This window comes from Ursus maritimus, unplaced genomic scaffold (assembly GCF_017311325.1).
Source record: "Ursus maritimus isolate PB19 unplaced genomic scaffold, ASM1731132v1 scaffold_20, whole genome shotgun sequence".
Classification (NCBI taxonomy): domain Eukaryota; kingdom Metazoa; phylum Chordata; class Mammalia; order Carnivora; family Ursidae; genus Ursus; species Ursus maritimus.
The window spans coordinates 37,671,687-37,696,285 of record NW_024424453.1 but is presented as its reverse complement, the minus strand read 5'-3'; the positions used below and the strand labels follow the sequence as shown (position 1 = coordinate 37,696,285).

General features: G+C 33.8%; 1 protein-coding gene across 2 annotated transcripts in view; it reads left to right on the top strand.

Moving 5' to 3' along the window:
- Positions 1–24,599, top strand: part of ZNF385D (zinc finger protein 385D) — an 849,127-nt gene that overhangs the window by 212,003 nt on the left and 612,525 nt on the right. For both annotated transcript variants that reach the window (XM_040636861.1, XM_040636860.1), the window contains exon 2: positions 7,769–7,987. In XM_040636861.1, the coding sequence (XP_040492795.1) occupies positions 7,769–7,987 (219 nt within the window). The remainder of the gene's footprint in view (positions 1–7,768; positions 7,988–24,599) is intronic.

Below are 24,599 nucleotides of genomic sequence, written 5' to 3'. Positions count from 1 at the left end.
TTTAATGCCATGATGTAATAAAAACTGTAATTGAAATAATTATCCATTAACCTTGACTTGTCTCATGTAATCTTCTATAATATCATTTTCCTATCATAAAAGTAAGATAATACTAATTAAACTGTCCTAATTTTTAAAGTTCCACACTGATATTTAAGTCGGAAAACTATATAAAACAGTTGCTGCTCATTAATAGAGAACTTATAGTAACATGATGATTAGATTGATTTAGAATGTCTGCTTTTCTATGATATTCCTCCAGTTTATTTTTAATGTCTAAGGTTTGTAGCTAAATTTTGGTGAATTTACTTGGAATTAATTAGATGTACTATATATATGCATGCCACAAAAGATGAATATTGTATATATGAATATGTGTGTATGTGGTATGTATTTACAAAATTACAGTAATGCTATTTTTATGCCTAGTGTTATGGGAATCTCCGGATACTGTAGTTTTAATTTTAAATTCATACTGCACTCTAGTGGGGAATGAGATCAATGCAAAGTTGTTCTTACGTTGATACTTTAAAATAATTACATAATTATGGACTATTTACAGTTTTAAAACTGAAATGTACAAGAATGTTGTGATCTATAATTTTCTCAAAGATGAAATGCTATAAATGTAATTAATATGTTATGCATATAATTGATATACTTAATTTTTGACCATTATAGTAAAATATGATTTTTTTCTAAATTAGACTTGAAAACAGAGGAAAATTGACTACTGAAATAGTTCATTTGATTTCTTGAAGTGTATCTGAAATATCTATCTGTATCTATATAGCTATAGTTGTAACTTAGACTATGTAAATCCTAATTTAGGGAAATGTTGAATAAAACTAAATCCCTCATTTTTCTTTTTCTTTTTTTTTTTTTTTTTAAGATTTTATTTATTTATTTGACAGAGACAGACAGCCAGCGAGAGAGAGAGAACACAAGCAGGGGGAGTGGGAGAGGAAGAAGCAGGCTCCCAGCGGAGGAGCCTGATGTGGGGCCCGATCCCATAACGCCGGGATCACGCCCTGAGCCGAAGGCAGACGCCTAACGACTGTGCCACCCAGGGGCCCCTAAATCCCTCATTTTTCTACCAAGAAGAGAAAAGAATGATTGACTTTCTTCCATAAATTTCAAGAATGACGATTAGATTTTAAAATATTTGCTTGTTAGAGCACCTGGGTGGCTCAGTCAGTTAAGCGTCCAACTCTTAGTTTCAGCTCAGGTCATGATCTCCATGGGTTGTGGGATGGAGCCCAGCAGGGAGTCTGTTTGAAAGAATCTCTCCTTCTGCCCTTCCCTCCTCTCATGCTCTGTCTCTTCCAAAATAAATAAATCTTTAAAAAAAATAAAATATTTGCTTGTTATATTTCATTTATGATTCTAATTTCAAGAAGCAACTTCATTGAAACCTTTGACAACAATGTTTGTCATCACTAGAATCACCTTTCAGATACCTAATGGCTGTTTTATTTTAAGTTGTATCAAATTAAATGAGTGCTTTTAAAATCCATTTACAATATTGTCTCTGGAAATTTTATTCCAAGTAACCAGTATCCAGTCATGTAACAGTAGTATAGTACTATTCTTCTGAGTATTTTGCCCTGTGAATACTTATTCAAGATGTTCACAACTTTTCTCTGATTTTTAACATGACCTTTGAAATGTTTCTTCAGAATGACATCTTACAGTTGTAGTTATGAGATTATTCTCACAAATAATGATTAAATCTTTGTTTTATTTTTTGCCTTCTTTTTTATTGAGCCAGTCAAGTAAAGTCATGGAAGAATGAATTGCAAACTCTATTATAAGGATTTGTACAGATTGTACAAGTACAATTTCTCTTTAAGTGAAATGGTCTAAAATTTCATGTCCTCCCCCAAAAGTACTTTTTCTTCATAATAAAGCAATTGAGAAAGCTCTTTATTATATAGTAGACTCTGTAAGGAACTTAATATCAGTAGATTCCTCTTCAGAAAGATAATATTTTAGAACAAACTTTGTCTTACATTTGAACAGTATTTAGATGTTTGCTTTTATTTTCTCAAAGAAATTGATTTTGAAAGAAATAGACAAAATTTCTCACCTCTTATCCTTGTATAAGTACTATCAAAACTCAAGGAATTAAAACTGCTTATTAATAGAACGTATGAGTTCTGGTTTTTTAGTAGCTAGCTATTATCCACCTGAACTATTCATTTTTCATATCTATAGATCAAATGTATATTTTATGTTCATCTAATGACAAATGACTGCTACATACATGGTCATACCAAGGTTTCTAAAGGTATTTTTAGTGTTTGCTATTTAGTTATGCCACTATTTATAGAAACAGGTCTGTGCTAAATGTGTTCTATATTTTAAGTCCCTATCTACTTCACTTAAAAAAAATTCTATGGTAGGAGAAGCCATCGAAAAAGCAGTAATCATTTAGTTTAGTTTATTTATGCCATTTACTATTGTATGATTTTATAGGTCATTTGTAAAACCCCTTTTAAGGTATGGTTTATTGTGCTCTAACCTGCCTGTTGGCAGATGTTATCTACTGTCACTTCATAATATTGTAGAACCTTAAGATTCTTGAAATTTTAAAGGCTTATCATTTTGATAAGTTAGCAGATCCAAGAACAAGGGATAAAGGCAACTATGGGCAAAACAGTAGAACCTGGCTTGTTAACTTTGAAATAAAACACTGAAATTATCTATGGAGAAAGTTTTCCACTCAATTAAATTAGGTTTGTTTGTCAAATAATACACACTCCTGTAAATGCTTCTAATTTTATATTCATGGTTATTGATGGTTTTGGTAGGGTTGAAATACTAACCAAAAGTGGAGTTTCTGAATTCTTAATTACATGGAGATTGGTTGGGTAACACTGTGTGTGTGTGTGTGTGTGTGTGTGTGTGTGTGTGAATAGCTTATTCTTCATTCTGATTGGAACTTATCATAAATAGAAAAAAGGCCTCAGTTAAGGTGTGTTAAGTTTTTCATTAATGGGTTGGTTGGTTATTTAATAGACAAATTGAATTCAAGAAAATGGCTTGGAACCATGGTCCATATTGGATTTCTCACCTTTTCCTGTCTGAATTGCATTTACCTCCCCAGTCATATGTAGGGCAGCTGGAAAATTCTGGGCCTTCCATTCAAAGATGTGAGCCTTTACACTTTAACTTCACATATGGCAACTGAGAAGAGATGAAAATGTAATTTTTAAAAAAGTTTTAATTTAATTTAAGTAATCTCTGCACCTGATGTGGGACTCAAACTCATGGCCCCAAGATCAAAAGTCACATGCTCTTCTGACTGAGCCAGCCCAGAAAATGTAATTTTAAGTGAATTTGAAATACAGAGCCAAGATTGTGGGCCACACATGGGCCTCCCTCACCCTCCCAATCACACAATTTATTTTTCCTGCTTGGAGATAAATGAGCAAGGGATGAGGAAAAGAAGAGAAGCTTCTTTCTTAGTTCTTTCCTAGTGTACAAAAGTTCCAAAGAAATTCTGGCTTGATGCATCAAGAAGACAGAGAATGGTCCCTGACCTTTCCCCAGTCTAAAATAAATAAATCTTTTGGGATAGTTTTAGATGTGTAGAAAAGTTGCCAAGTTAGTAGAATTCCCATATACCCCACCCACCCAGTTTCTTCTATTGTTGACAGATTAGTATGGCCCATTTGTCACAACTAATGGATGAATAATAATACATTAACATTAATGAAACTGCATACTTTTAGATTTTATTTTATTTATTTATTTTTTACCCAGTGTTCTGAGTCACTTTCAGGATTCCATCCAAGATACCACCTTTCATTTACTTTTAATATTTTCTTTGGCTCCTTTGGGTTGTGATAATTTCTCAAACTTTGTTTTTGAAGACCTTGAGTTTTCAGGAGTAACAGGTATTTTGTAGCATGCCCTTCTTTTTTTTTTTTCTGTTGGTTTTCTCATGCTTTGACTTGGGTTGTGTGTTTTTGTGAGGAAGACATGTAGAGGTGAAAAATCATTCTCAACACGTCATTTTAAGGTTACATGCTGTCAACATGACTTATCACTGTTTGCTTTGATTACATAGCTGAGGTAGTCTTTGTCAAGTTTCTTCACTATAGAGTTGCTTTTCTCCTCTTTCCATATTTTATTTGGAAGCAAGTCACTAAGTGTAGCCTGCTTTTAAGGGGTAGGTAGTTATGTTCCATCCTTCTTGAGGAAGGTATCTATTTAAACTATTTGGATCACTTCTTTATGGGGGGTTTGCATCTTCTTCCCCATTTATTTTTTATTATCAGTATGTATTCATTGATATTTTATATTTAAAGTATAAAGTATTTTATACTTTGGAGTATAATCCAAAAATATGGTTTTTAGTTGGTTGTTCCAGCTTTGGTCATTGGGAACTCCTTCAATTGGCTTCTATGTCTATTCTCCAATTTGTGATTATTAATAAGCTGGGTTACACCAAACCAGGGTTAAGGTCTGTTACCCTGGGAGTGGTATGGAGAAGAAAAGATCAGCAATTTTCAGGGCAGTCTTAACACCAAAATCTGGTGCTTTGGTTCAAGTTATGACATTTCAGCTTCTACCTTAGAAGGTTCCCAAGTGGACCAAAACAATGTACTGTAAATCAACTTCAGGAACCTTGTTGCTTCCCAGAAAAATATTATTTCCACTTTTATTTTTCTCAAATTATGCTCAGATATATGGTTTAATATAGCTTACCAAAGGTGAGTTCTCTTATGTACCCACCTTTTATTTCTGTGAATCATAGGATTAATTTAAACTTTTTGTCTACAAAATTCAAAACACACACACACACAAGCAAATACTTAATTCCTACAATAATCATCCCTAAGATAACTCTAATCCTGAAACCTATTGCATGATACAGTCTAGATCCACATTATTGTGTAAAGCCACAGACTTTCATAGTGTCTTCAGTGGTTCTGAGGAATAGAAGTTAGGTGGAAAAAGAATGAGTTAACCGATAAAATAATTTGGGTTCCAAGCTTAGTTACCTAAAGTCTATGTAGGACCACTGAATTTTTTTCTCAGTGAAACTCAAATGAGCAAAATTTCCCTTCCAGAAGTTAAATGATAATTTTACTATATTAGGAATAAAGATTACTTATGCATATCACCTCCTACTTTAGAGAGTGCCATCAGAAACATTGCTGTTTTCTTGCAAATTCTATAAATGTTTTGCGATGTCACACCCTAGTCACAAGAATTTATTCAAGGTTTCCCTTTTTTCTAATGTTCATGCCACATAGTTAATATATCCTACTTTCTAGTTCCTTTAAGAGTTGTTACCTCACCCCTTCCCAGTGCAAAATTAATTGTTGACTCTGGTGACCTAGTCTTCACTTTCTTTAGTGATGAGGAAAACCCTCATGTGTAAGCAAATATATATCATAGCCTTGGTAGAAAATTTCTTCTTCAGTATTTTCTCCCACTAAATTTTTGGCAGACATTCTTATTTTATAGGTCAAGGTGGAAATGTGAATCAAGGAAGAAAATGTTTCTTTCCAAACATAGGCATATACTTATTAAAAATGATGTGTCACAAAGGCTCATGTACTGGGAATGTCTGTGTAGTCTGGCCTACTTCTGACAAACCTACCGTTCATTAAATAGGATATAGGTTCTCTTTTTTGCCTTATTTATTTCAAATATATTGATTTTTAAAATAATAAGTGTGGTAAGTGGTCATTATGTAAAATTTTGAAAATGAGGAAAAGATGTAGGAAAAAAGCCAACTCCAGTCTCACCATTCAGAATTAATTACTATCATTTTTTTCTAAGTTTTATTTAGTGTTTTAGATAGTTGTAAACATTTGTAAACTTACACCTTGTGTTTGTTTTTAAATTATATAGAAAGAATTTCCCATGTTTAAATTTTTCCAATCTGTTTTATTGGGTATACAATATCACCGTGAGTAAATGCACCATCATTTACTTAATCTTTTTCATTACTTAATGATGTTTGAGATAAAAGACTTTAAAAATATAAATCAGCTCTAGAAGGGAAAAGTTTTGAATACAAACCTGGAGTAGATATTTAAATTCCTTTTCAAAATATATAATACGAAAAGCTAGGGGCACCTGGGTGGCTTAGTCAGTTAAGTGGTTAAGTGTCTTCCTTCAGCTCTGGTCATGATCCTGGGGTCCTAGATTGGAGCCCTGCATTTGGCTTCCTGTTCAGAGGTGAGTCTGCTTCTCCCTCTACTTCCCCCTGCTTGTGCTCTCTCTCTCTCAAATAAATAAATAAAATCTTTAAAAAAATAAAATAAGAAAAGCTAATATGTTTAGTATATATTTTGCTTTAACTAAGATTATGTAATCATTTCACAAACTCTATTTTCAGTATGACCACATAAATTATATGTTTAATATTTTGTAATAGGGGCTACATCAGTAAGAAAGAGGAAGCTTCCTTATTAAAAAGAGGTTAACATATTTTAAATAAACTGGTCCTCCCAAAAGCATGAATTATATTCTTACTTTTACTCCTTTTGGAAATTAGATACTTCAATATTCTTTAAGAGATTCAAGTATTAGGGGTTTGGCTTGATTTAGTAGGAAAATTTTGATTGTTAAAATAATGTTGACATTTGTTACCTCATTCACCTGATGCCAAAGCCCATCTTCTAATGACCTTCTTATCATTATCAGTAAGTTGAATAATGGTAAGGACCATCCTCATCTTGCTTATCAGTTTATCTCCAGCACCTAGGAGATTGCCTGCCACACAGTAGGCAACTAATAAATGCATGTTAAAAGAATTGTTGCTTTCCTCTGCCCATATAATCAATGACAATAAATCCTTGAGAAATCTGGAAAATTGGGATGGGGATATCAAATCTGGACCATAAGAGTTGTACACAGTCCCATGTAGTGAAAACACAGAAAAAATTTAGAAAGCCATTGTTTTAAGTAATTTCTAAATGAATAGTAAAATATGTATTGCACTAGTTACTTACTTATTACCATGTTAAAGCCAGAGGTACTGGAATTGTCTGTGGCCCTTTTCTCTTGGATTTAAGTATACAAAGCATATATTTATCCCAAAATAATATATTCCATTGTGACCCATGGGTAAGTTACACTTTTTGCACCCTACCTACAAAGGTATTTTGGGTATTCAGAATCTCTTTTGTGTTCCAGGTATAAAATACAAAATTTTAGGTACTGAAACAGTTTCAGCATTTTTGTATTTGTAGAATATATCCATCCAGATGTAAATGACTTTACTTGATAGGCAAGGAATAGAAAAACAAGAGAAAGTTATTTAGTTGAATCAAAAGAGATATATCTAATACTTTAATACATGCTAGAGAACAAGGTGATGAAGAATTTGGGATTTGGAGATTAATAAAACTGAATGCTTATCCCAACTGTACCATTTATTTTTTGTGTGACCCTAGGCAGGTTATTTACTCCAAACCTTAGTTTCTCTAGCGATGACACAGGAAAATCTATAGTGCCTATTCTATTGTCAAATGATTGCATGAAATAATGCATGCTAGACCCGTGTCAGAGCTTTAACCCACTATCTGACGTAGAAAAACCAAAGTGAAATATTTCTCATTTGTATTCCATTAAAGAAGCTATCTACTTTTGGATAGTATGAAAACGATGTACTAAAAAGGGAGTAAGTGGAAATTTTGAATTCTTATTATCTAGAAGAATGCTCATTTGCTACCCAATTCAGTACTATGAAAGAGTCCAGAAGTCTTGATCAGCCGGCTCATAAATTCCTTTGTACCCCTAGATTTCACATGTACACATGATGGAGAAAGTGAGGCTGAATTTTTACCTGATGACTTTGAAGAAAAACCGGAAAGAGAAAAGAAACATACCAATTTCACTTTGTGCAATGTTTGTAACATTCAGCTGAATTCGGCAGCTCAAGCACAAATCCACTACAATGGCAAATCACATCAAAAGAGATTAAAGCAACTGAGCAATGGGATCCTGAAAAATGACAATGGTAAGTTTTTCTAAAAATATATTCTCAATTTTACATCATCAACTTAAGTTATTTGTGTACCTGCAGATGTAAATATAAAAGAATGGACTAATCTATTTTTAAAACCAGGACAGAACGTTAAATAAAAGCTTTATCAGCACAGTACATTAAAAGAAATAATCTCTCACAGTGTTTTGGATGAAAAGGGGAAATTTTGTTTGTTGCATGTATTTTATTGTATTAGTATTGTGATCACGGCCCTCCAAGATATTTGCTGCAATTCGAAAAAGTTGACGTTAGAGTTCCTTGATGTTCAGCTTTAGTGTAGTTTCTTTGGAAATGGATATCCTTTTAAATTTTATATAAAACAGTATTTAGAGTTTTTGGTTTTGCATGTTAGGGGCAGGGGTAAGTTAGTAAGATTGCAGTTAAATTGAGAAAGATACATATCTTATGAACTAGGTGTTTTAACAATAAAGTATGATCTGTCAGTACTTACAGGTTGTTTGAATTTGCTAGTGAAAATTCATGGTTTGTTTAATTGTTTTAGAGTACTTTTTGAAAGTGCATGTTGAGTTTTGGAGTAAACAGATTTTAAAAGTAGCACAAAAATATTTTTGGAAACAAATGCAACTTTATTAGAAAAAGCATGGAGAGGTGAGGGAGAGGAGGAGTGGATTCCTTTGGAAAGCTAAATCAATATCAAAGAAAATGTTACAATATTGTATTCTGGTTAGATGCTTCATGTTTGATAAATAAGATATATTTTGTCTAAATTTTAGTGGCATTTAAAAATGAGACTAAGTTTTGATCTGTTGTCATGGTTTGGCATCATGAAGATTTTTTAATATAAATTTATAGTTTGCTTCAAGTCTACCAAATAATGAGAAGAAAAATAGTACATTTTTAAAATGGAAATTATTTCTGCCTTGCGTTGTGTTTTTTAGTATGGCTAAGCTAAAATATTCTAATAGAAATTCTAGGACTCCATATTTCTCTTTCTAATGTATGGCAAAGAGTTAATCTTGGATGTTATTGGTCAAAGACATGTAAAAAAACAAAAATAGTCATCAGAAAATAATTGAGAATTACTCAATTCTATAGGCCTAGGTTGAACTAGTAAGACTAGTTCAATTATTTCTTAAGTCATGTTTTAAAATATATATATTTCACAGCCTCTGTTTTGAACTTATGTTCTTCTTATGTTTGACATTTGGGTACAAACATCTGAAGCACAGTATGATTCAATTTCAAGTTGTTTTTCTTTAAGTCTGTATTGTTGGAGGTAATGGTGCCAGCTTTGGTGTTTTCCTTCACCTATGTTTATATTGACAAACCTCTTTTGGAGGAATAATAAATGATATCATAGAAAGAAACTGAGACAAAAGTCATGCCTGGCTTAGAAACTCAAATCAGAGACAGTCCCAGACAAAATTTAGAATGGTCAAAGGTTTTCAAATCCTAATAGTAGGAATGAGTTCCCTTAAAGTTGATGATATTAAAATCATTTTATCAGTGCATTTATTATGGGCTAGTATTGTGGTAAAGTCGTTATATGCGTTTTCTTACTTAATTTTTCCTTACAACCACAGAAATGTTGCCATTATCTACTTCTTATAAATGTGGAAATCAAGGATAAAATCGATTAAATAGTGTGATGAGGTTCACACAACAATTAAATGGTCAAACTAGCAATCAAACTCAGGTCTTATTCATTTACATACCTACACTTCTGAAGTTTACTGCCTCCTCAGAATGAATATTCTGCAGAAACTGTGCTTTTCTTTACTCAAAAAGAGAAATCATTTCAAGAGAACATAAAAAAATCCTATCGTATTTCCAACAATGTATTGATCAATACGAGGCTTAACAAAATTTATTGCTACATTTTCTATTTGTATTTTTTTCCCAGGCCCTTTCTAGTAAAAGTCAGTTAAACAACCATGAATTAATAAGAACACTTGGTTTAGGTCATATTAGTTTGGTCTGGAATGATACTTCAGAGGCGTGCTCACCTTTATCTGCAGGTGGATCTAACTATGGGCAATGAGCCTCACAACAGAGTTGGTACCTTACATTAATATAGAAACATATTATTTCTTATACATATTCCTCCATCTCCCCACTCTAAAAGTGTGCTTTTTTAGACCTGTTCAGAATAAGAAAGGAGCCCAATTACAAACCTTCTGTATCTATTAATGGTAATTCCTTTACCACGCAGAAACCAAACTAAACATGGAATTCCTACAAATAAAGGACCCTATAAATTCTTAGTTGAGAACATTATCATTTTTCTTTAGAGAAAGATATGGAAATTGTTTTATTCTTCTTCTTGAATGTGCATACTTGCAAAATGGACTGCTGTAAACTGCTTCCATTTTAGAAAATCTTCAATCTAGATTTCAGATGGTGAACAATTAAACGTAGTAGTGTTAAGAAAGCAATATGACCACAGAGATGTTTACCTGAATTCATCCAGCCTTGTACCTAATTGATTTATTTTTAAGGATGCAAATAAAATAAATAATAGACATGGAGCTAATTATTATTATTATTATTAATTTGGGATTGTCTAAATGGAGGGAAACATACTATCATTTCTGTCTTTAATGAAGAGTGTTGTATAATTACATGCCTAAAGGCATCTCCTAACGCACACTACAAAGAACAAGAGTGAACAACATAGACAATCACCATATCTAAAATTTGGTTTCTGTATTTTTGAGCTTAATGAGGCATTTCTCATGTCATCCCACTTATTACAGAAAATGATCATCTGAAGATCACAGTGAGAAAATGTATTATGTGTACTAATTAATTAATAGGCCACTGTCCCCACAGGTAAGACTTAACTTTAATTTCTGACAGTGCTGCACTCTTTGTAGAAGTCTTTATATGGAACCTGTGCTCCACCGTTGGGTGCATGCTGTCCTGAGTCTCCAATGTCCCTCCTGCTGAGCTGGGAGTGCTGCTTGCTGGGTTCTTCCCTAAGCATGGCCTCAGCCAAAAGGAGCTACCTCTCCTGAACTTGTTCCCTTGTTGGGGGCAGCCTGCAAAAAGTCCCAGCTCTTTGCCCCAAAAGTGGGTAGACAGCTCTAAATGGCCATTCCAGCTTCAGATTTGCTGATGCTACTGTGGCAATACTGTCAGAGCTGCATCTCACCCCTTATCCAGTCCTGCTTTCCTCGTGCCTCACAGCTGTAGATCCCCCATTTACCGCTCGTCCACAAAATCATCTGCATCTACTTCCTGGAAATCTAGCTAAGACACCACCAATGCTTGCTGTATCTTAATAAGTAATATGCATAATATGCTTCATTGTGCAAAAGCAACAAAATTTAATACTTTCCTCCATCTGTGTTGTCTGTTTGATGCCTGAATATAAGCTTTGTCACAAAAAATGCAAAGAGAACAAAAAGTGAGCTAGTGTTTATTTTTCCAGGTGTCGTATATATCATCTATTAAACCCCAATCAACAACTCTGCAAAGCATATATTATTCTATTTTACAAATAACATAGCCAAGAATCAAAGGGACTAAGACGCTTGCCAAATAACTCTACCCATAAAATTGCCTATGTCTCCATTATCAGCAACATACAAATTTCCCTGGTAAACTTAAATTCTAGTGTCACAAAATTGTGTTATACATTTGGATGTATTCTTATGTTGTTGAGTTATGTTATTTTTTAAACTACTTAACTTACATTATGACAACAAATCTGATGTTTCCTTAAATTCTCTTTGCCAAATCTAACTGCTGAAAATATTTTGTAGAGCATAGAGTCATGTAAATTGGTCTTTTATAATTTATCACGATTATTCCAGAAATACATTTCTTTTTTTGCACATTTTTTTAAAGATGAGAAGATACAGAAGTGGCAAAAGGGTATTCTGTAGTTAAAAGCTGCTTAAATGTGTAGACTTTATTATATTCCAGAGATTCCATGCCTCACCCTCTCATGAAAACTATAAAGAAATTCCAGTACAAACTGCATGACTTACTAATTTTCCCTTTGGAGAACACCTTTAATTTTGTATTTACTTAGAAGTAAATTCTGCAAATAACTATTATTTTTCTGATGATAAAAATAATATTGTCCCATTTGGGCTATTCATAAATGTACAAAACTAAAATAAAAATCGCCGAGTCCTGCAAAGGTAATTTCATGTAAATTGTCACAATTCTATCAGGTATGCAAATAAATAGGAGTAAGCAATATTGGATGTACACTATTACATGCATGATAATGTAATAGTGTTTGCAGAGCACACAGTTTTATTAATGTAATTTTTAAATTACTCTAAAGAAATTAATAATGGAGTTATGATTTCTGGCTAAATATTGAGATTTTGCTCACATTTGTCATTTTATATTCCAATTATGTGATATATTCTGTAATGGAAAAACCTTAAGGTTTTTATTGTGCATATAGGGTTTTTATAAGATTTTCAGGAAGTATAAAGTTGAGTATTAAAATGAAGTATACTAAGAGTATATAAATATGCTAAGATAAAAGTATATTTTTATCTAAAAACTAAAACTTGAAGATTAGCATAAACATGCTCCTTTGATTCATAAGAGCATTTTGGAATACATGTAATGAAGGGTAAAACTTTCAGGGTATTTAAAGTTTCTATGACCAACTAATTTAATTCAATTTCATGTGCCCACTCACTATGGTTAAGCTTTCATTAAAGCTTGTTAAAGGATTGAGTAACAAGTTGACCTATTGTGACAACTTTATTTTATTCATAATACCTTTGTCATATTTGAGTTATTTTATTAAGCCTGGTTTTCCATTTTTATTGGGTTGAAACGGCTATCAAATAATTCAGCTTTATCTAATAGTATTCTAGAGTCTTTCAGTGCTCATTGTTTTTGTAGAACATAAATCTAGAATATTGTTGCTCTTATCTATCCTCTTAGCATTAAATTTTCTTTTATTTAACAGAAAAGCTAAAAAAAAATTTTCCTTTCGAGCTCTCACTGATTTATTTTCTTTTCTCTTTCCATTGATTGTCCCAGATGAGGTTTCAAGTGTCAGTGGATTTTCAATTTATAAGAGGTGCCTTCTCTTGCAACATTGGTGGTTAATAAAAATTCAAAATAGCTTCATAGAATTTTCTGTTACTTCAGACCTTGATTTTATAATAAATTCCTCATTTATAGAAAAATTTATTTCACCTTTTGATTTCCAAGGACTATTTGTGCTTTTGTCGAACGTCCATGGACTAGTTAGAACTTACTAGTACATTTATGGATTAGTAATAATGCCTTTTGGGGTCATTTTATTAAACAATAATAACTGCTTTCTTAATAATATCTTATCTATATTAGTATATGACATACTGTGACATGGCAATAAGGAATGCTGCTTTTTCAAGCTTCTCTCTTCTAGACCATGTTCTTTAGAAGGTTCAGTCTAAGGGAGACAATGAAAAATGCTGATATTAAGTTGTCCAGCATTGTGTAATAAGCCATTTTGTTCTTGAGTGAACCAAGTTTCTTTTTTGTCATTGAAGGATGAAAATATGGGAGAAAATGACAAATGCTAGTTTTACCATGTTCAGATTTTGAGTAGGTTTTTGGCTTCGGTTATCAACTTTTTTTTTTTTTTTCCTCCATGAAAGGAAGACACATTGATCATTTCAAACAGGTGGAATTCCAGCCATTAGCTACGTGGTTCCCATGGACTTAACATTAATTTCATTGAATAGTAGCATTTTTATCAACACAGAGATTTCTTATCCAGTCTATATCTCTAAGAAAACTCTTTACTGTGATAATAGTGATGTTTTAAAATCTGAGGCTGATAATCCAGCATGACCCCTATCCGGAGACCACCCCAGTAGAAGTGTACTCTAGTTCTTCACGAATGTTATTATTCATGAAAAATTAGGTGAAACGGCCACTAAGAGAGAAGCCTTAAGAAAAAAAAAAAAAGAGTGAATTAAATGCATGCCATTTAGCTTGAGAATAGTATTTATTTGGGATGTAAGAGTTTTCTATTGATAATTTTCTAAGTGTATATGTGTGTGTCTGTTTGGGGAGGTTTGAAGAATTGGGAGCTTCTAGCAGTGGTAGCATAAACTGAAGTACAGAATAATTCATTTGTGCATCTGAACTTCAAATCTGTTTAGCACAGGTTGAACTCTCTCTCATTTCCTCACCTTTTGCCCCTTTCAGACACTAACTACTTCCCCGGCAATATCTTCCAGTTCTAGTGTTTCTATTCTCCAGTCATAGGAAAATAATCACTTTCACTTTTCTGTGTTTGAAAGGGCACATTTTTTCATTAGTTTTCTGTTTCCTTTATATTTCCCCTAAAAATAATTTGCCCACGGTAACACATCTAGTAGGTAATGGAAATGGGGTGCTTTTATGTATAAATTTCCCTTTCCTAAATAGGTTAGTTTGCATGTGGAGGCCAACCCTATTTAAATTGGCATAGGGAAGTTTCTATAGCGTCACCCCAGGCATGGCATGCTTCATCATTTTGTGCTTGTTTCTCAGAAACACTAAACAGTAGTATGAGTGTGTGTGTGTGTGTGTGTGTGTGTGTGTGTGTGTTTGTGTGTGTAAGTTGGCACTTTAGATTAATTCATTAAATAGACTTTCAAAATATTAATTTTAAGTCTTTGAATAAGAGGTAAGAGGGTAAGAAAGTAATTTTCAAAAATAGCAACCTAGATACATCTATTTCCTCTTCTTATTTCCAAAATTGCAATGATGTGACACAAAAAAATTGAGAACAAAAGTAAATAAATCCATAGCAGCACTGCACAGTGAAGAGTAAAATAGGAATTTCTGGAATATATAACAAAAATGTGATGAGAATGAGGTAAAATCCCGAATCTAAACACAAATACAGAAACCCACAGAGGTAGGGGGAAAAAAAAAGCTCTATAATTTCGATTTCCAACAAAACTTCAGAATACCTCTAAGATTAATCTGAAATAGCCTTAAAGGTGCAGTTCAGTGTTTGATGAACATTGTGATGAATTTAGTTATGTTGGTTTGCAGTTAGAGATGGGATATAACTGACCTGCCCAACCTAATTGTAGACAAGTGAAGAACAAATGAGTCTGGGGACTCGGAGCCAGACAGGTCAGAAAGTGAATGTCTTCTTGGGGTCAGGAACAAGGTGATAGAGGGGACAGACTTATCTAGTCTGAAATTTTAATTTATTAACTTTGTAATGTGTGCTGTAATTCTCTCTTATGTCTCACCTCTGGAATCCTCAGTAAAGACAGTTCTGTTTACTGACATTTTATATGCAGTTAGATTCTTCTTGGGGAACTGAAATGGGTGTCAAGACCATCCAGATTGAGGTTGACACTATGCACACAGGTAGAAAGACAAAGGACAGATTTCATATGCATGCCCATTTCCAACTACTTGTATCAGGTACAATGGTGAAATCAAAATATGAGCAAGATGTATTTATTAGTCACTTAAGATTTGTCAATCTTTAGAGTAGAGAAAAAATGAATGTAAATTTCAATTTAAGATTTTACTTCAGAGAGAGTATGTGATGAAAAAACACATACGATTTTCCTTTAAGATTTTATCTCAATGGCTAAATAAAAGTATACAAGTGTAGAAGATTGTATGAACTAATCAATGACTTACAGGTAAAACAAGTATGGTTTCAAAAGGAGAAGAATAAAAAAAATTAATGTAAGAATATTTAACTTCATTAACATATATTAAACAAACCTGTGTATGCAATAGTAATTCTGATAAATAATTCATATTTCCCAATTCCAAAGAAGATTGCACTCTTTTAACAAAGAAAATTGGTACAATATATATAACTAGCAGGAGAAATAAAATAGTGAATATAGCTTGAGTGAAGACTTAGTAAGTTTCTAGATTATAACCCTGTTTGTATGGGGCGCCTGGGTGACTCAGTTGTTAAGCATCTGCCTTCGGCTCAGGTCATGATCCCAGGGTCCTGGGATAAGCCCTACATCGGGCTCCCTGCTCAACGGGAAACCTGCTTCTCCCTCTCCCACTCCCCCTGCTTGTGTTCCCTCTCTCGCTGTGTCTCTGTCAAATACATATAATCTTAAAAAAAAAAAAGAACCCTGTTTGTATGCTGTGTGACTATTGTTACATTAGTTTAGGGTAGTGCAGTTAAATGTTAAGACTGAAGAAAATCTAATTGGAGGGTGGGTAACAAAGATGATAATTTGACCAAGGTACTTATTCAGTTCGTGCTACTAAATGGAGTTTCATCTCGTTGATATAAGAGCTACAACTGAGGGAGTTATAAAATATCCAAAAGAAAGAAGAGGGAAAGCAACCTTAAAATATCATTCTTGTCCTATAGGAGGAAGTGAAAGCATATCCTAAGAAGATAATGAAGGTGTCAGAAATATAAATAATGGGTAATATTTGTTGTGAATTTACTTTGTGCTAGGGATGTAATTAAATGTATATTAAATCATATTTTTGTGAGCTACTGTAGTTTGTGTCCATTATGTAGATCAGTAAACTGAGACAAAGAAGATAATTTGCCCAAGGTCTCTTAGCTAGGGAGAGGTGGAGTCAGACCCCGAACCCTGGTAAGCTGGCTCCAGAGTCTATGCTCATATTCATGATGTTACATCACCTCTCAAGTCTGGAGAGCAGCTAGTATTGCTCCAGGATTCAGAAGTCAAAGGAGGAGAGAATTTCAGAAAAAGAATGTGGTTAATCAGTGGGTCCTGAAGGCTTTTTTCAGAGAGGTCGAGAAAGGCAACCTGTATTAGAAATCTGAAGATTGTAAAATGGCAGGTGTCTTTGAAAAATTATTTCAATGAAGTGGGAAAAGCCAAGCCAGTATTTGAAAGGTTAAGACAGTGTTTCTCTGTAGGTCTTTAGAACACGTGATTCAGAATCATCCTGAGGGTTTTCCTTAAAAATTAAAATTCCCTGGGTATACATTCCAAGCTCCTTTAATTGGGATTCTCCAGTAACATTTCGTTTGAAGAAATAGAAAATCAATAAGAGGGAAAAGAAGAGAAAGAGCAATGAGATGGTCATGGCCTAATTTGCATACTTCATTCAGCAGCAAAAGCTCTGCTATAGACGCATTTTAGTGACCATCTGTTTTTATTTTAACATGTGCTGGGGAAAGATGAATTGCAAACCCAAGAGACTAATCAAAGTGTTTTCTTGTTATATTTTCAGCAGTGTTTCAGGGACTCTCATAGATCTACAAGTCATGAAACCAAATGGCTATCTCCCTTTAAATCTAGCTCTGGTTGTTGTGAGTGGGTCCTGAGCATTGTAGGTAATTTCAGGAACAGATAATCCATCTGTGCAGGGGCAGGAGGGTTATGTACACCACAGTTTGCATCTGGTCTTGCTCTTTTGTTTTGCATTCTGACCATGAAATTTTACAACTTAATCATAAATGAGTGTCCAAGTGTATATACTATCCTAAACTATTTCCTTCAGCAATATTTTGTATGTTTTTCTTTTTTCTTTTTGTATCTTCACCTGTTGAGAATGTTGTATTCATATGGTGGTAATTTTTTCTCCTAGGAATACATTTACATTTTTACCTGAAAAATACTTATTGTTTAATTATCAATATTTGTTGATGGCAAGTGTTTTGTCGTGTCTCTTTTACTTTTTACCTTAACCAGCCACACATGTGCTAGAGTCCCTATCTCCAGCAGGTTCTTGTGTCCGAGAGATTTACTGAGATAAGAGGGCTTAGTTTTTTTCTTTCCATTTCATCTCCTGCCTAAAATTCAAGGCTTATACTTTATAAATTGATTTTTACCCCCGGGCTCAAAAGAATACTCTTTTGAATACTGGTACTTTTCCTTCTGTTTAATTCATCCATTATTAAATGTAAAAGAAACCCAAATTAAAAAATCTTAATAACAGACTGTATTTTATTTCAGCAAACATGGAGGAACCTCTGCTACCATCATTTTTTATCAAGACAATAAGAGGTTTAGAATTATACTTAGTTACTAATCAAAATTCATTTTTTAAATGCTGAAAAATCACAATTTTATAAGTAGTGGAAATGTTTTAATTACTTAAGTCTTTTAGTCAAGAGGTCAAATTTTGAGATAATAAATTTGAATAGTGTCAGAACAACCTAACACATCTTATGGGAACTCAATAAATATTAATGTATTATAATCCTGTCACACACATTTTATTTACTCAACTATTCAAGGACCCTGTTTGCTAACATGACTAATGAAAGTGTTACAATGTTTGTAATTCCTGCTATCAGGCTTTTATTCCTACTTCCATAAAATATTTTTCCTTCTTAAATAGAATTTCCCTAAGAAATTTCTTTAGATCTAAAATATCTTAATGATGTATAATATTCTCACTATTATGAGCATCAGGGCCCATTTTAATTATTTTGTATTTCTGAGGTGGAAATTTTAATGATCAGAGTGGAGAACCCTACATTCAATATATCTGATCCTGAAATGATTTCTTTACCAAACTATCAATGATATTGTCATTGCCATCACATACTAAGGTTGATTGACTTATTTCATGATGCTTACAAATGCCTTTTCCTTGATATACTCTTTAACTACTGCCTTTATTAGATTAATATAAAAGCCCACCACTAAATATCATATGCTATAGCATAATTTCTCTGAGGTTCGATTACAATAAAATTGTATAAACCAAATAGCATACTCAAAAACCAAACAAATAACATATTTATTTTAACATCACTGGAAGAGGAGTGCTTTGTTTCCTTTGGGGATATGGCCTTAGTATTCCAACAGTTGAAGGATTTTAAAATTTAAAGCAGAATAAAGTGATCTAAAATATTTCTGAGTTATTTATTATTATGAATAGTACCAGATATTTATTTATCATATGTGATTCAGGGAAGTATTAAAATTAAAGAAGGGGGTAGGTATAGGGGAAAACTGGAAGTGAGACAAGTAGTCCCAGAGAGGTAAGATATATTAGAGATGCTTATAGAAACAACAAGGCCTAAAGAAACTTGGCTCATACTTCATTTAGAACTCACTCCAGAATAGTTCTACTTTGTCTGGTGAGTTTGTGCCAGCTAAAAAGATAAGAAAAAGAAGGCTTAGGTTGCATAGTAGAGCTTTGCTTAGTTCTCTTCTGATGGGAGGGGAAAATCAGATTCCCTATGTCTTCACATGGTGAAGTCATACGTGACTGCATTGCTATGGGGTCTGGCATGGGAAGAGGCAAGGAATGCCCACATCCTAGACTTGGTTTTGCACATCCTAGACTTGGTTGTGGTTTGATGATGTAGCAGAGACTCAAAGTGGTTTGTAGAATTAACATGAATCAATATAAGGTCAGGTTAGCCAGGGAGACATTCTTGTTCCTCTTCTAGATGGAAATGAAATGAGTTTTGGTTATAATAACAGGACTTTAGCAGTGTATGTGGTAGAATACCTATGATGGGTACCCGACCAACTGCACCCCAGTCAGCATCAACCAGCAGATTTTCAAAAACTATTGTCATGGTGCCAGAGACCACCCTTACTCCAAATTTGTTCACATAAGACTTGCTCCAGTACCAAAACCTTCTTGGACAGGAACAGAGGAAACAGAGATCAAGCTGAAAGACAATATTGAAACTGAAAGTGACTGAATTATCCAAATAAGAACATTTGAATCAATACACAGAGAGAACTACTATGATTAAAACATTTAGATATTAATTTGTAACTCTGCTACATATCCCATATGGTATTTTTTCTACCTCTAGTTGTGCAGTTTTCTCTTTCAGTTCTCAGATTGATTTCTTGGGTGTCCAAAATGATTTGATGTTTAGGTAGCTGTGTTCAGGGGATGAGGCAGGCCTAGAGTACCCCTGCTCCTCTTCATCTTAACTCAGCCTCCAGAGATCTGTGGTATAGTTGACCCTTGAATAACATGGTTTTGGACTGTGCAGGTCTACTTATATGTGGATTTTTTTACACTACAGTACTATAAATGTATTTTCCCTTCCTTATGGTTTTCCTAATAACATTCCCTTTCTCTAGCTTACTTTATTGTAAGAATATAGAATACAATAACTATAACATATAAAGCATGTATTAACCAACGGTTTATGGTATCAGTAAGGCTTCCAGCCAACAGTAGGCTATTAGTTGTTAAGTTTTGGGAAAGTCAAAAGTTACACATAGATTTTTGACTGCACAGAGGGTTTGTGCCCCTAAACTTTATGTTGTTCAAGGGCCATCTCTATTTGTCTGTGTCTGACTTATTTCACTTAACATAGTGTCCTCCAGTTTCATCCATGTTGTCTCAAATAGCAGGACTTCCTTGTTTTTTAAAGCTGAATAATATTCCATTCTATAATTATATCCACACATATAATATTCCATTGTATATATAATCCAAACGCATACACAGACACCACATTTTCTTTATACATCCTTCTGTCTATAGACACTTAGGTTGTTTCCATGTATTGGCTATCATAAATAATGCTGCAATGAACATAGGAGTGTACATATGTCTTTGAGATACTGATTTCATTTCCTTTGGTTATATACCTCAGAAGTGGAACTCCTAGATTAAATGGTAGATGGATCCATCCAAAGAGACACACATGGAGACACATTATAATCAAATTGTCAAAAGTTAAAGAGAGAATTTTGAAGGCATCAAGAGAAAGGTCACTTGTTGTATACAAGGAAGCTCCCATAAGATTATTAGTGGATATTTCAGCAGCATCCTTGAACGCCAAAAGGGAGTGGGATGTAGAGTCAAAATACTTAGAGGAAAAAACCCTGCCAACCAAGGTGCTATACCTGGCAAACCTGTCCTTCAAAAGAGAAGGGAAGATAAAGACAATAAAAGCTGAGGGAGTTCATCACCACTAGACCTGCCTTACAAGAGATGCTAAAGAGAACTCTTCATAATTTACCGTAACAGTGGTGGGTAGTCATTTTTAAAGTTAGTATAAAAGTTAAAAAACAAAAGTGCTAAAAATAACTATAATTGAATTATGTTAGTTATATCTAAAAAGATTTTCCCTTCAATGCGCCCCAAATGGTTGATTTTTAGTCTCCTGTGAGATAAGCCTTCCCAGGAAGCTCAATGTTCAGTCACATCATCTTCTGAGGGACCCACCGCACACATGCTTTATACATGATTGAATAGGTCTGTATTTTTACATGAGTATAGCTCAGATTAAGTTAAAACCTCCAGTAGTTGTATTTACTTAAATTTTGTTCTGGATTCTCCTTTTTGAATGTTAAAGATATTTTAAAAACTAATACATGGGTTCACAGCAGGCTTGTTAAGTCATGTTTTAACCACTGTCTCTATTCTTCTGTAGTTTAATGTGTTAGCCGACTAATTGGGTTAGTGGCCTAAAGGAAGAAATTAAAAATATTTATCTCCTACTTATAGTCAATGCAATGGGTATGCCTTCTATGTAAAGAATTCCTGTTCAGAACCTAGGGAAGAAGAAAAGTAAGCATGAATTTTCACTACTAATTATTGATCTAAAAAACCCCATAAAAACCTTTTTGCCTACTTTTATGTTTCTGGGGATGCTATTCCAAATATCTAACACTTGATTCCTTTAGGTAAAATCTAATGTAAACACAAATCTTTCCAACTGAGAAATGTTTATGTAAATAATAAAACTAAGGTGTATATAATACACACACATATAACAATTACTGCATAGCTTTGAATCTATGACCCTGTTTGAACATGAAAAAGAGATGGAAACGTGGTTATTCTGAAAGGAGGATCTCCCTAAACTGAGACTTATTTTTCAGTCGCTAATTTGTTTTCAGTTCCTCCAAATTTTTTGTGGCATTATTTTATTTATCTTACCTATTTAATAAGATTCTTGACAGAAGCAAATGAAGTAATTTAGGTGGAAGTATTTCAACAATCTCTTTCTTACAAAGATGTGAATTTCAATTAGTTATTTCTTTGAAGTACCTTCGAGTTATTTGAACAAAAAGGCCCAAGAATTTAATAGGAACTTAATTCCACATTAAAACCTGAAGTAAAAGTCAAGGGAATAAACTCTGAGGGTTTGTGAAATTTCTGGAATGCTTCTTACACACAAAAATTATCTATCACTCTGTAGTAATTAGCACTGATAACATCAAAGCCAAAACATTTCAGACTTAGGGACAGTCAGGAGGAGGAGAGATGGAGAAAGTGCATTGTCTTTTGCAGGTGGCTTGAGAAAAGAGGCCAAATGAGCTGTGGCAACTGTGACAAGGAGGGGGGCCCAGAGAGAGTCCCTAGGACTAGACAAATTTTTTTTGACAATTAGCCTGCATCTGAGATATGGACCCAGGTAGTTGAATTGACAGATACTTATATTTGGGGCTTCTGTATTAGTGGTCCCAATTAGCATTACCTGAGTACTTGGTGAAACCCAGTTCTTGGTGGCCTACCCCAAATTTATTGAATCAGTAACTCTGGTGGTAGGTTGAGCAATCTGTGTCTTAAGGAACCCTTCACATGCTTCTGGATGCAGCCTCAAGTGTGAGAATCACTGCCCTATCTCATAAATACATCTCAGAAGCAATAATTTTAGGATAAAATAAAGTAACTTATGTAATGTATTTAGTGCACACATGTAATAAAATAAGTGTTAGCTATATTTGTGCTTAGTTCTTCTGAAACCTATAATCAGCTGACAGAAAAGTCAAGATTGGAAAGTATATAGGCAAAGATTTTAGGACTTATAGTGTCCTTATAAAAATAGTTCAGAGACCCCCTCATATTGTGACCTGCATACAAATCAACTGCAGTTGCAAATGCAGATTCTGATTCAGACAGGTAGGGGGCAGGGTCTGAGATTCAGCCTTTCTAACCAGCTCCCAGGTAATGCTATTGCTACTAGTCCTGGGACCACACTTTGAATAGCAAGGATCTGGTGTGTGACTCCTTTTACTTCTTCACAATTCTTTGCACCCCCCCGCAAAGCAATATGAAGCAGAACTTCGTGTATTCATAAGAAAGCCAAAGAATAGAAGGTGAGTAGCAGGGTGGGACTCTCTGGAGTTCATGTGATCTACTGTCTCGAATTGTAGCTTTTGTTCATTTTTCTTTAGGAAGCAGTTTAACAGTTCGTAGAAAAGAGAGTTTGGAAAGTAGCCATAAATCCTTCAAGTTTTATGGTCATTTCCCATTGATTTCATAATTTCAAAGGGAGACAAATACTGCTGGACTAAATAAAGGTCAGACAGATGTGTTAGATAAGCCATGTATAACTACCACCATGTAGATCTTACTTTGCAAAACCATTGGGAACAGTCCAAGCTTCAGCTTTGCTTATTAGTAAACCTTACAGTTTAATTTTCAAAAGCAGCTCCTTTTGGGGTGGCGGGGGTGTTTTTGAAGCTAACCTTAGTTTTAATTGTTGACTCATATACATAGATCCTTGGTGTGTAGCCACATAGCTGACACCAAAGGGAATTTTTAAAAAAAAATTATGTTTAATTGTGGTCAGCCCCTTCTGCAGTTTTGAGGGTTTTCCAAGAAATAATGGAAGATATGGTCTACACTTTAATAGAGGAAGCTAGGTGGTGTTGAGTAAATGTTTCTGTTCTTTAACCAAAATAGTTAAGTGTTTAAAACTGTGGTATGACAGACCAGAAATAACACCTCTTATTTATGTGGAATCCATTTAAATGAAAGACTTTTCACTGTTTCTGGACTCTGCTCTTTTAGGTCTGGTAAATTTGTACTTAATTGGATTTGATAGCTCCATCATGCATGACTGAAGACAAATTTATAAAGCACAAAAATTCTAACTCAGTTGAGTTTCCTTGAATTATATGGTTTTGTATTAAGGTTGTTATACAAATTTTATACAATTGGAATTGTATTCATGAAGCTGTATATTCAAATACTATTCAAAAACTATATTCAAACTACATTTTTATATTAAGCAATTGTAAAACAGTTATCACAGAAATGCAATATTTACTCAATGTCAGCCTCAGAAACACTGTTTTTCAATTCCAATCTCTTGGGTCAGCCTTCTTTGTTTGAAGCCACCATTGCCAGCAGCTCCAGGCTTCCATTTTCTCAACTCCAAGCCCAGTAAACGAGAGTCCGTTTTTCTTAGTTATTACAGGAGAAAGCCTCATTTATCATGAATTCTGTGGCAGATGCAGGGCTAGGGATATGGCGAGTAGGATCTAGAGTCAACCCTGACTCTCTCACTGTGGAGGAAATACTTCCTGAAAGGAGGTACCTGAAAAATTGCCATTTTAAAGCCCTTCTGAGGAATTATAGAAATTTAAAGGGTAATAAAGACTAGCTAAGCTTTTGCATGGACCAAGAATAAAACCTGCTTTTCCAAAAATTTATGTGGGAAAAATCACATAATCTCTACAAACTCAGAAAAGAGTACTTTGGCCTATAATAGATTTATTTAAAAATTTTTAATTCCAATATAGTTAACATACAGTGTTATGTTAGTTTCAGGTGTACAATATAATGATTCGAAGATTCTATACATTACTCACTGTTCATCGAGATAAATGTACTCTTAATCCCTTTCACCTGTTTCACCCATCCCCCACACAGTTCCCCTCTGGTAACCATCAGTTTGTTCTCTGCAGTTAAGAGTATGTTTTTTTATTTGTTTCTCTTTTTTTTTTCTTTGTTTGTT